This window comes from Notolabrus celidotus, chromosome 6, assembly GCF_009762535.1.
Source record: "Notolabrus celidotus isolate fNotCel1 chromosome 6, fNotCel1.pri, whole genome shotgun sequence".
Classification (NCBI taxonomy): Eukaryota; Metazoa; Chordata; class Actinopteri; order Labriformes; family Labridae; genus Notolabrus; species Notolabrus celidotus.
The window spans coordinates 17,560,811-17,573,010 of NC_048277.1; the positions used below are offsets into that span (position 1 = coordinate 17,560,811).

General features: G+C 37.7%; 2 protein-coding genes across 3 annotated transcripts; both read right to left on the minus strand.

Moving 5' to 3' along the window:
• Positions 1-56: 56 nt before the first annotated feature.
• LOC117814305 (endoplasmic reticulum-Golgi intermediate compartment protein 2-like) lies at positions 57-6,489 on the minus strand. The gene is made up of 13 exons (XM_034685559.1): positions 6,026-6,489; positions 5,830-5,938; positions 4,283-4,329; positions 4,130-4,197; positions 3,968-4,008; positions 3,469-3,570; positions 3,269-3,361; positions 3,108-3,163; positions 2,873-2,971; positions 2,629-2,726; positions 2,374-2,536; positions 749-828; positions 57-662 (listed from the first exon to the last, which is right to left on the minus strand). Exons 1-13 carry the CDS (start codon positions 6,129-6,131, stop codon positions 594-596), a joined length of 1,131 nt encoding a protein of 376 aa, XP_034541450.1. The 5' UTR covers positions 6,132-6,489; the 3' UTR covers positions 57-593.
• Positions 6,490-9,063: 2,574 nt separating this feature from the next.
• kxd1 (KxDL motif containing 1) lies at positions 9,064-11,586 on the minus strand. 2 transcript variants are annotated; one of them, XM_034686527.1, is made up of 5 exons: positions 11,342-11,586; positions 10,976-11,095; positions 10,717-10,869; positions 10,593-10,639; positions 9,064-10,499 (listed from the first exon to the last, which is right to left on the minus strand). In XM_034686527.1, exons 2-5 carry the CDS (start codon positions 11,071-11,073, stop codon positions 10,243-10,245), a joined length of 555 nt encoding a protein of 184 aa, XP_034542418.1. In that variant the 5' UTR covers positions 11,074-11,095; positions 11,342-11,586; the 3' UTR covers positions 9,064-10,242. The 2 variants fall into 2 exon arrangements, with proteins under 2 accessions (XP_034542418.1, XP_034542417.1); XM_034686526.1 differs by having other exon boundaries at positions 9,064-10,502; positions 11,342-11,585.
• Positions 11,587-12,200: the final 614 nt, after the last annotated feature.

Consider the following 12,200-nt stretch of genomic DNA (forward strand, 5'->3'; position numbering starts at 1 on the left):
AAAGAAATCTGCAGACATAACTGTAAATCAATCAAAAAATGAACAATAGATACCAATCAATTATGAAAACAGTTTTTATCAAAGCTTTACCACAGACATGAATTCATAAAGATGAGCCCAAAACCCAAACCCAGATATTTAACAAACCAGCCTCATTTATGAGACAGTTGTTTACACATAAGAACACTTGTGGAACAATTTAAACCCCTTAAAGCCCAGCTCACTCACACAGGGATTTTTGTTTTCTGTGATCGGGAGTCTTGAATCTTGTTGAATGTTGTAAAGCTGATAGTTTTGAGATAAAACAACATGAAAGAATCATAAAAATAAAAGAAATAAGTCAGAGATGTCAATCTAATGCAAAACCCTGAGAAAAGTTCTAATGGTGGTCCTGGTGTAACTTTGCAAGTCACAGGTTGCTGAATTGATTCCTTCACAGTCATGAATCATACACTCATCTTCTGACAGTTTAAAAAATTGTACTCATATTTACAGTAAAGATTGTTTATAATCTGATAAAAACAACTTGTAAACATTTCTTCAGTATATCACCGCTGTGTGGTGTGTCAGGCCAGGATGGTAAACAGATGAGTTCATTGTTCAGGGTAGTTTACTGTAGGAACACATGGTTCACTCTCTGTCTGCTGATTCTCAGGAGCTTCCTGAGAACACAAAAACAAATTAATGACAAACGTTTTTATCCAAACTGCAAAGCATCTTTGAGTTTAACTTTTTTTTACTGGTTTACCTTAAGAGGTTTGTAGGATCCCATCTGGAAACGACAGCAAATGACATCAACCAAAAACCCCAACGCACCGTGAAGCATGCCTACGAGACAGGAAAGAAGTTTGACTGGTTGCTGAAGCTCAGGAGGCTTCAGTTGAAATAAAAAAAAAAGGGTTGAATAATCTGATTATTGATATTGGCCCAGCAAAATAAATACAGCACCGTCTGTCTGTCTGTCTGTCTGTCTGTCTGTCTGTCTGTCTGTCTGTCTGTCTCGAGCTGCACTGCTATAATTAACAAGCACCATTCTAACAATCTCCTAACAAACGTGTCCTCATAATTTGGGGGATCTTTTTAATCTGCAGTATTCTTGGTCTCTCCCTCTGCTCTGTCTAATGCCATAACTATCCTACTGTGGTCATACTTTCAGCACCACCACCTTCCAAGTATCCACCTGCAAGCTCTGACTAGGGGTTTAAGGTACGACCTCATCACTCCTCAAATTTATGGAAGTAAAATAAATCTGTGAGGAGTATCTATGATTTTTTTGAACAGCAGATGTTAAATCAAGAATAGTCAGGGGTTGATGTTGTTCATGTTGTATGTTAGTTTACTTATTTACATTTCCCTCTTAATGCATACAAGACTTTACAGATGGACTGGGTGGCTGGTTCACCTCAGACAGTTTGGTGTAAATCTCTGTAATGCCTCTGGACTGCTCAACACAAAAACACATATAAGAATGTTTGGCTAAGGGCGAGTGTCAGTGCACTCAGACTAATCACTTGTATCTGTCACCCTCACCCTCTTTGCACCGCATCACTCGGGGCGCTCAGGAGATGTCTGTCAACAACAGCTTTCAAAGACTCCTACCTGTGATAACTTTGTACCTATATCATTTTTCCGGCAGATGTTCCCCTGCGTTCAAAGTTTTGTCCTGATTGTTATAAATACATTTTTCTTACAGCAGCGGTAAAACCACAGAAAGCCAGCCTGGGTGGTTAATGTACTTACCAGCTAAAGACAACAACCCACTTCATTTACAAAGTTATTTTCAGGGCAGTTATACTCCTTTGTTGAAGAAAATTATATCCTGGAGGAAAATCAATCAAGCTTCAAAACTAACTGTAGCACCAAAACTGTTCTGACTTCAATTTTGAGCGATCTTGCTCTACAAACTGATCAAAACAAGCTTTTGATATGAAACGGCATTATTTCTTATCCTTTTTTCCTTGGAAAGTTGGTTGTTCTTTCTAACAAAAGCTGGCTGAAGAAATACAAGGAAGTGGTTTTTTTTTTGTGTGTTTTGGCCCACAACTACTTTAATGTTCAATAATAAAAATGTGCCCAACAGTAAGTAAGGCTAAACAGATTATTTCTGTGATGAATATTGTCACTATGTTTTACCACCGTAGTTACAGTCCTTCCTCTTTAAAGAGGCTTTTAACTTATTTTAAGTGCTCTTTTTAAAGTTTAAATGTTCAAGTTTGTTCCCTCCTTTTTACTGTGTGCCTGTAGCACTTTGAGATTTCTTGAAATGAAAAGTGCGTTATAAATAAAATGTATTATTATTATTATTACATTCATAAATTACGAACTCAAGCATGTTAGCTATATTGTGTTTTCATGAGACACGTTTTCTTTTACCTGTGGTAGAGAAAATGCCCCCGATGATCCCACAGAGTCTGACAAGAAACTTCCAGAGAGGCATGTGCTGCTCGGTGACTTTGATCACCAGTGAGCTGATGTCGTATTTCATGAAGATTCCTGCGATTCCATGGCTGCCTATAGCATGGTTTATCACTCGCTCCTGCAAAACAAACAAGAGGAACACAAACAAACTCACCACACTGATGCATGACTCACTACACAAACACACACTTCAGCAAACACTTAACATACCTGCTCAGTGACAGAGAACTGGTGTGTGTCTGCAGAGAGCTTGTAGGTGTTCAGTTTGGTGGGCACGATGGTGACAAAGTACTGAAACATGTGGCTGGCTGAAGATATGAACAACACAGGATGATCAGTTGTCTATTTGATCTGATACAATATTTAAATGCTACAAAAATATCAGGGCATTGAAAACAAAAAGACAAAAAATAAATTTTGAAAAAATTATTCATGTTGAACAATAGAGACATACAAACAGGAGTGACTTTCTCAATCCCGTCCAGAGGGTTGATGATTCCAGGAATCGCTTCTCCGAAGGAGAGGTGGTCAATTCGGTGCGAGAAGTTATATGCTAACACAGAGGCATGAGCATACAATCATTACTTATCATCATCATGATACATTTTTTATGAAAAGTGCAAAGATAATCGCCATGTTTGCCAAGTATCATGAAGAAATAAAGTAGAAGAACAAGAAAATGCACTTACAATCATCGCTGACAAGTGCAGATAGATGAGCATGGCCTCTTGGGTGTGGGATGGATCTGTGTAGGGATATAAAAGGTTGTTTTCTGTGTGTCTCGCTGCAATGGTATTGTATAATGATGTTCTAAAATGTTCAGGTGTTCTGGATCTTTTGTTAAACATACTTGCCAACAGTAATGTGGAAATTTCCAGCCACCTTGTTCACATAAAGATGTCCATGTATTCTGCAGGCACTATGGGAAGATGGGTCGTCCTCACTGCAGAGCAACACGGAGGGAAATATTTTATCTGCATATAAGTGGGCTAGAACATCTCCCTATTTATCTTTGTGATCACGTTTAACTGCCTCTGGAGGATACTGTACTTTGGAGGGGGTTCAGGAGGAGATCCTTTTATTGCAGCTTTGAATAGTACATCCTGGAGAGCGTGCTCCACCCTCAGACGATCCTGGATGTGCAGCAGTGTCCTGAGAGTGAAGAGTGAAAAGTTAAAGTAATAAACTCAGTTTGAGTGCGAGAAAAACACTTCATAAGCTCTAACAACAACTTTAAATTTAGACAATTATAATATGTTAAAATCATTAACATGTACTCAGGCTCCAGTATTCCTACGTTTTTGTTTTTTTTTACTGTTAAGGCTTTGGAAATAGATTTTGGTGCTTGTAAGAAGACAAGCACCAAAAGACAAATAATACTCGAATTGTTTGCATTACATCAAAACCAAAGGCTGTAGTGTCTTCAAATAGATGTCACTTACATTAAACCAAACATGGCAAATAACGTTGAATGCCCGATAAATGCACAGAGGGAGTGTTCATGAAAATATGTTATGAGGGGTAAATGTAATACAAGTTAAAATCTTACATCTGCCATAATCTTTGCTGTGGTGTGAGCTCAAAATTGACCTGAAAATGTGACACAAAAATGTAAGTTGAGCAGCATTGAAAATAGAAAATAGAAATTAATTCATATTTGTTTTCTCTGTATAGTATGCAGAAGCAAATAGTTGAAGGTTCTCATACTCACTGGTTCATATGTCAAGCCCTCAGAGACTACCATAGTTTCTGCTACATCCAGAACATCTGCACCTATGTCTGCATTGACCATACGGAAAAGTTGAAAACATCCATAACGCCTTTCTCAAACTAAGTCCAATGACACGGGCATTTCTGTACTTACACTTGCATCTCATCGCCACTGTGATGTCCACATTTATCTTCAGTTTGCTGTGAGGAAAGAACAGATGCACTGAGGACACACAGATACATATTTAAACAGTGGTGGACAAAGTACACAGCTTCATTACTTAAGTCAAAGTATAGATCCTCCAGGTCAAATATTACTCCAACACAAGTGAAAGTTTCTGTCAGATTATTACTTGAGTTAAAGTACTGTAGTACTTGCTTTTAAAAATACTTAAGTATTCAAAGTACTTCTTAAAAAATCTCAAAACGTTGTGCAGTCAAGAATACATAGCAGTACATTCTGTTATATTATGTTTATTTAGAGAACATTACTTGAAATCTCTAAAAACTATACCATGGAATAAAAACAGACACTAAGTTACTCCAAGCACAGACAACTTAGTTAGATTTTTTTATCTGGAATGAAACAAATGTTACGTAGCTCAACACGCTTTCTCAGGTTGGACAGTGAATGTTTGTTTGTTTGGTTAGAGTGGGAAACAGGGAGAACATTTCAAACGATACATGTCATTCTTCATTTCAAAAACTTCTAACACAGGCTGAAGATATATCGACATGGGTGCTCAGGTGGAGAATTATAGCCATCATTACCACCTCTAAATGAACTGCCTGATCTGAGTGAAAGTTGCTCTGTGTTTGCTCCACCAAGGAGATGCAGGATATGTATAACTAAACCACTGAGACAAACAGAACTACACAAACACAGTTTACTGTCTTAGGGATCAGATATCAGAAAAGAGAAGGAAATTAATGATCTGACTTCAAAGCAAAAGTAGTGAGTTATAAGAGCATTGATGGAAATGTAGTGGAGTAAAAAAAGCACAGTAATTGTCTTCTGAATGTAGTGGAGTGAAAGACCTAAGTTTCCCCAAAAAATAATACTCAAGTAAAGTACAGATACTCCAAAAATGTACTTAAGTACAGTACTCAAGTAAATTTACTTTGTTACTATCCACCACTGCATATGTTTTGATAATATTGAAACAAGGCAGAGCCGATGAGAGCCTGACAATTTCACAGCAGTTTAATGTTCTGTTTTACTAATAAAGTCCTTCTAAATGCTTTAAATTGTGTTTATGCTTCAAATATGTTTTATTTAAAGGGATATTTAGATAGTCAACAAAGAAACATTAAGTACCTGACATATAAACCTGGGTAACAATCAGTTTCTGGAGGTTTAAATTGCTGAATAAAAGATGTAAGTTAATTTGAGGGTAAGAGGAGGGTTAACAATAAAACATGAAATTCACCCATCATCATTGTTGCTGTATTTTCTCATTATTTGATCAAAGTAGTGAGTAACTAGAGTACTGATAGAAATGTAGTGGAGTAAAAAGTATGATAATTGTCCTCTAAATGTAGTGAAGTAAAAGTAATAAGTTTACCCAAAAATAATACTCAAGCAAAGTACAGATACTCAAAAAATTTACTTAAGTACAGTACTCAAGTAAATTTACTTTGTCATTGACCACCACTGTATTTAAAGCACTGTAATCACTCATTTATTTGAGTTACTCCTACCTGATGAAGTCTTTATCCACCTCATACTCATACTTCATCCATGTGTCTCTGTACACAAAGAACTCCAGGAAGGCAAGGACAGCCATGACGGTGAATGCCAGTAAAGACACTGATAAAGAGAGTATCAAAATGAGTCACTGTAACATTAAATGTACTCCCTTTGGCAGAAGTGGAGGGTGATTCGAAGTCTGCGTACCTGTCCCTCCGCTGGCTGATGACTCCACATAGCTCTCAGGGACTTTGGCGAAAGCGTCCAGCTCCTTCACGAGAGTCAGAGCCCTTTTCTTCGACAGCCTCCTCATTGTAGGAGCAGCGTTGTGTTAGCTGGTGATTTCTTCATAGAGTTAATGTTTAAAAGCAGCCGCTTCGTTGCCCTCCGTGGAGCTACATGTAACACTGAGTCCTGTGCATCACGGTTTAGTCGTGTGCTGACGTCGAACTAACCTCCGTTCCGTTAAAACATGAATACAGGCGACGGGACTGAGCGGACTGGAAGATAAAACACTGAAAGCTCAATCGACAGTAAAACTGCTTGTTTACACCATAGGTTGTCACAGGTACAAGTCGAGAAATTAGCGATATGTTGTAGGTGTGCTGTGGACTATCTTCCGCGTCATTCAATCTTATTGTCTCTGAAAACCTGCCTGATTTTGACTTAGCGCTCTCTGGTGGTGGCTGACACTAAATACAGTACATAACCAAGTGCCTTCACCAGACTGAAACATGTTGTTTAAACAGCATATTGTTTTTTTGTAATTTGTAATTTATTTGTAATTTATTTATTATAGGATAGCCCCTTGAGATGCAGCATCTCGTTTTCAAAGGGGTCCCAACAAAACACAAATTGATACCAGTGGTGGACAGTAACAGAGTAAATTTACTTGAGTACTGTACTTAAAGGCACTATGAGGAGTTTTTTCACCAGCTGAGAAACAGACTGAAACCAACACTGATGCCTCTATATGATCTTCAAAAGCAAACAAAACCATAAACAACAACGCTGATACCTTCTCTGTTGTCATTTTTAATGCCTTAAACCACTCAGGGGGGTAGGTGTCAGACCACATGATTGACATTTGGCTTTAGAAACACCCTTTTTAGGCTGTTTTCATGGCAAATAATCACATTGAGTGATACATCTGGCTGTTAAAAGACAGCAGGGTGAGGTTTTTGTTGAAAACACTTCTTTTGCATGTACAGAACAAGAGATAAGAGGTATCACTTTGTCAACAATGGGGCGCCAAAATTGATATGAATCAAAAGTTCCTCACAGCAGCTTTAAGTACTTTTTTTGAGTATCTGTACTTTATTTGAGTATTACTTTTACTCCACTACATTCAGTAGACAATTATTGTACTTTTGACTCCACTACATTTCTACCAATGCTCTTATAACTCACTGCTTTTGCTTTGAAGTCAGCTCATGAATTTTTTTCTCTTTTCTGAAATCTGATCCCTAAGACAGTAAAATATGTTTGTGTAGTTCTGTTTGTCTCAGTGGTTTAGTCGTACCTGTATATCGTGCGTCTCCACGGACATGAATGTGGAGCAAAGCATGTTGAGCCACGTAACATTTGTTTCATTCCAGATGAACATTTCAAACTAAGTTGTCTGTGCTTGGAGTAACTTAGTTGCTGTTTTTATTCCATGGTATAGTTTTTCAACATTTCAAGTAATGGTTCCTAAAAAAACATTATGTAACAGTATGTACTCCTATGTATTCTTGACTGCACTTATGTGTTGTAAATATACAAAGTTTTGAGATATTTTAAAAAGTACTTTGAATACTTAATTATTTTTAAAGGGAAGTACTCCAGGACTTTAACTCAAGTAATAATCTGACTGAACAACTTTCACTTCTATTGGAGTAATATTTTACCTGGAATATCTATACTTTGACTTAAGTAATGAAGCCATGTACTTTGTCCACTACTGATTAATACACACAAAACAGTAAATCACAACAAACACAAATACACAAACACAGATAGCTCTCCCTCACCCTTACTCACTCCTGGACCCACCCAGCACCCTATCATTAAACAAAACCTTGAAAATAGACAGCATCAACAAAAGACAAAGGCATCAAAAAGCACATTAACACACATCAGAAACAGGAACAGCTTGTTTTTAAATGATAAAACAAATTTAATTTAAAGCAGTGGATGGAGGTGATGGATTTAAGAGAAGGGGGTAGATTATTCCAGTTGGATGGGGCTTTGAATTTGAATGACCTGCAACCAATTTCTTTATGAATTCTAGGGACAATGAAGAAGGGATGTTGCGTATGTCTGAGGGAATATGAAGCTGAATATTGAACCAGGAACTCTTTTAGATAGGGCGGACAGTTAACAGTTTTGCTCTTTTTGTTGCTTTTGTCCTGTAATTTAGTATGTTTTCTTACTTCCCATTAATTTTCTTATGATCCCATTATGTGGGATGGTTGTGTGGCTGGCCTACCACTGGCTGCAAAACTATTTGCCCCTCCGGGATAACACAGATATACTTGATCCTTGATTGTAAAGCCCCAGTGATGTGACTGACTGACGGTCTGACTTAAAGCTGCTGTTAGTAGGAATGGTGTAAAAATTTTAACTTTTTTTCTGCTGGGTTTGGAGAAAAGGTCATAATACTCATCGGTACTCATCGGTAAGTGGAGAAATTAGAGACTATTGCGAAATCTCTGCGTTTTCCAATGCTTTTGTATCAAGCAATGTTATTATTCCCCTTGTTCCCTTTATGATGGACCAATCATAGCTCATCTCCACTCCTCTGTCCTGATTGGTTAATGGGCAGCCCCTACTACGTCCTCCAATTGGTTATGAGTCCGGCACTATCATGATTGCGCACGCCATCTGTGTTGGGGGGCTAAGAGGAAATCTGGTTGGGAGGGATAGTGTTGACATCCGAAGTCCCTCTCTCTGAACAGATGTTTACTCTGAGTACCAACAGCAGATTTAACTGGTTATGAAACATAATTAAAATTATAGTAATGCCTCTTTCTCACCTACAAAAGCAGAAAATACCATCAATGACACATTTTAAAATTCTATTTATATATTGTAATAGGCTATTGTAAGCACTCTGGCAGGATAGTTATCAGATGACTGATTTACAACATATTGAACAAACATTGTAAATACTCACAGTGGGTGACGGATCTCCCTGTTAGCTGAAAGCATGATGCGATTTCTTTTATCAGAAAACATTACAACAAAAAATGTATGAGGCAGAATTTCCCAAATCCACAAACAAAAAGTTCCTCATAGGAGCTTTAATGTTCCAGAGTGATGATTAGGCCCTAAAGCAGTGTTGTAGCTCTGTGTAAACGAATGTGCAACCTTTTTGTTTTCTTCAATAAAAGACTAGATAACCAACTGGGTAAAGCAGTAGGGCTATCTGCCACATGCACTAAGTACGTTTGCTTTAATAGCAAATGTTAAAATTGTTTGGATGTAGTAGTGACTCATGTGCTTTTTGAAATCAAAGGACATAGTACATTTATGCTATTCTTCATATATTGAGCCAAAAACATATTACAAGACACAACCTCACTTCTGAAATCTTCATTGGGAAAATCGTGTGTATGTTTTTTATTACAGTAATTGTGGACAGCAGCAATTAAAAGTTTCCCACTATGGATCAGCTTCCACATTTATTTGATCACCTGATTATAATCTTTTTAAGAACATGGTTCCAATCCATACAAAACTGAGATTCCAAATTAAACCAATTTAGGCTGAATTTTCCCTTTTGCACCAAAATTACATTTTGAAAGGGCATCTCCTTCTCACATGCTGTAGCTTTCCAGGTTTTGTATCAAAGAGCCTCTGACCTGCTAATATGTCCTTAATTAGTCTGATAAATCCCTGACAACTCCAGTAATGCTAATCACCGACATAATTAACATAATCCCTGGTTTCCTTGTGAGGCAAACAAAGAAATCATTTCTTGAAAGTGACCAATGAAACATTAAATTAAATACTGATGATAACATGAATTCATTACTATGGATTCTCCATAGGAAAGAATGCTGATAGCAGTGACTTTTAAAAATCCTTCATGATATCATTCAGGTGTAAAGCTTGACCTTTTGTGTCTTACATGAAATAAATCATGAGATTAGATCGGATGGCAAACAAGCACATAAGTATGAGTGAAGTCACATAAAGGCTGATAGCTGTCACCAACAGAATCATACATATACATCTACAGTGCGATATCATACAAGTTCAAGTATTATCTGCATTATTTTAGTGCTGTGCATGACAAATAAGCGTACCAACAAAAGTCCCTCATAGATAGTTCCAAGCTTTTGATGGTCTTCCCAACTGAAAATTGTATAACTGTATGTGTAAGTGAAGAGTGGTAGACATCAATGCAAACTCAAATATAAAACTAAGACCTGCACTCTCTATTCCGCAGGGACAGAGTCTGGACCCTCATCCTGCAGGACAGCTGTCTCGAGGACATCATAGGTGGGTGTGTCAGGTGGCTCTTGAGAGAGATCTTCGGAGCATCTGCTCACAGTGGGTGAAATCACATCTGGACTTGTGTCACAGGACTCTGTGCTCTGCTCTGAATTGGCTGTTGTAACTGTTGTGGCAATACTCGGGGGAACAGGGTCGAACTCATCCTCATCGTCCTCCAGGACGGGTGACTCATGGATAACTGCTAGGAAACAGAAATAATTTGATTTATTTTCATCATGGAGAAGTAGGCTGATGTACAATGATGATGAGCAGTAAGAAAATGCTAACTCACTGCTGAAAGCTTCCGGGTACTGCTTAGCAATCTTCCCCTTAAGCGTCCTGAAGACACAGAGGAGATCAAATATCAGAGATTGTGTGTCTGCATGCATGTATGAACTTTAAGATTAGTGACCCACCTTATCCTTCTAAAAACACTGTCCAGGTCTTTCTTCATCTCCACAAGGGTGCGTGTGTGGAGCAGGAAACGCTCATTCATCTGCTGCAGCCTCACATTAGACAGCCCGTTGAAGTTGATCAGCATTTCATTGGTTTTCTCAAAACGGTCGAGCCTGTTTTCACAATTAGTTACAGTTTAATATATTTAGGTGCCAATTTAACAGAAAAAAAGTATAAGCAAAATAGACATCAAGCTTTAAAAAGGCACATGACACTTACATGTGTCTCTGAGCCTGAATGATGGCGTTCACATCCTCAGAGTTGACCATGCTCAGCATCCTGTTACAGAACACCCCAGATGCTGTGGGCTCCCCCATGATTGAGATCAATAGAGTGAAGCTGTAAAATAAAAACATTAAAATCAGTCTAACGAAGAACTTAAAATGAATCCTCAACATACGCAAGCAAAACAAGGAACCAAAGGAAGGCTCGAGCTTGACATTGATGGATACAGTCAATTATCTAACGGATTAAAAGCTAAAATATTATAACATACAAATGGATTTACCATCCTGAAAAGTCAGTCAATTCTAACTATCATGTTTCTTTATAGTATAAATAACAGTATGTTTATAATGAGCTCACCTCAGTTATCAATTAGCAGGCTCGACTGCAGAGGGCTCGAGCAGCCACAGATGGTACCGTTAGCACACTGGCTAAGGCGACAATCGAAGAAACTAAACTCACATGAGCTCCCTCAAGTCTGGTTTATGCATCGGCCTTTCATAAGTCAGTGAAAGACATTTGCAGAATAGAGATTCAACTGACAGCACAGCTGTCAGGGAAATAAAAACAAAGTACTTCCGTGTATTTTTTTTACTTCCGGTCATGGGACCACAGTTTCCGGTATTTCTAAGCCGCCTCTGCATTTTTGGGGGTTGTTTTTGATCAAAAGTGGATCAAAAATGAATTTCATGAAGCAATTTTCAAAGATATATTTAAATAGTTATGACGAGAATTTAAAAAACACAAGTAAAGCACACGTGCGTTTAGATCGGTTTAGGCTGTGAACCACTGAAAACTCCTATAGGCTATTACAGTATTTCTCAATTGCTAAAACACACTTCTTGACATCCACGCTTTTCTCAACACTATAAGCACAAAACCCAATTTTCAAACTACATTCACCAAACCTCTGACTCTTCCTGCAAAACCAAACAATGTTGTCAGATCATACCCCAAGTCAATCAAAATTAAAAACAATACTGAGCAGTCATTACATATACATAACATTTTTAAAACACAATGCTCTGGGCATGAAGCTGTAGAAATAATGTTTATTGTTCACAGTAGGCAAAATTAATTTTGCAAAAAAATAAATTAAATCCTCTGTGAATTGAGCACCTCTATCCAGTAAAAGTAAAGTAAAAACAAATATAAATGAGAAGAATATGGTCTATCACAGTAGCTCGGATTTCATCAGAAGTTACTGTTCTTTGTCTTC

Coding starts and splice junctions, on each gene's coding strand:
- LOC117814305 (XM_034685559.1), bottom strand. CDS start 6,131: ATGAGGAGGCTGTCGAAGAAAAGGGCTCTGACTCTCGTGAAGGAGCTG. Junction 3,362..3,468: donor CCTCCTGAACCCCCTCCAAA/GTACAGTATCCT, acceptor GTTGCTCTGCAG/TGAGGACGACCCATCTTCCC. Junction 2,972..3,107: donor TGCACTTGTCAGCGATGATT/GTAAGTGCATTT, acceptor CCTCTGTGTTAG/CATATAACTTCTCGCACCGA.
- kxd1 (XM_034686526.1), bottom strand. CDS start 11,073: ATGGGGGAGCCCACAGCATCTGGGGTGTTCTGTAACAGGATGCTGAGC. Junction 10,870..10,975: donor ATTCAGGCTCAGAGACACAT/GTAAGTGTCATG, acceptor TTGTGAAAACAG/GCTCGACCGTTTTGAGAAAA. Junction 10,640..10,716: donor AGTGTTTTTAGAAGGATAAG/GTGGGTCACTAA, acceptor CTGTGTCTTCAG/GACGCTTAAGGGGAAGATTG.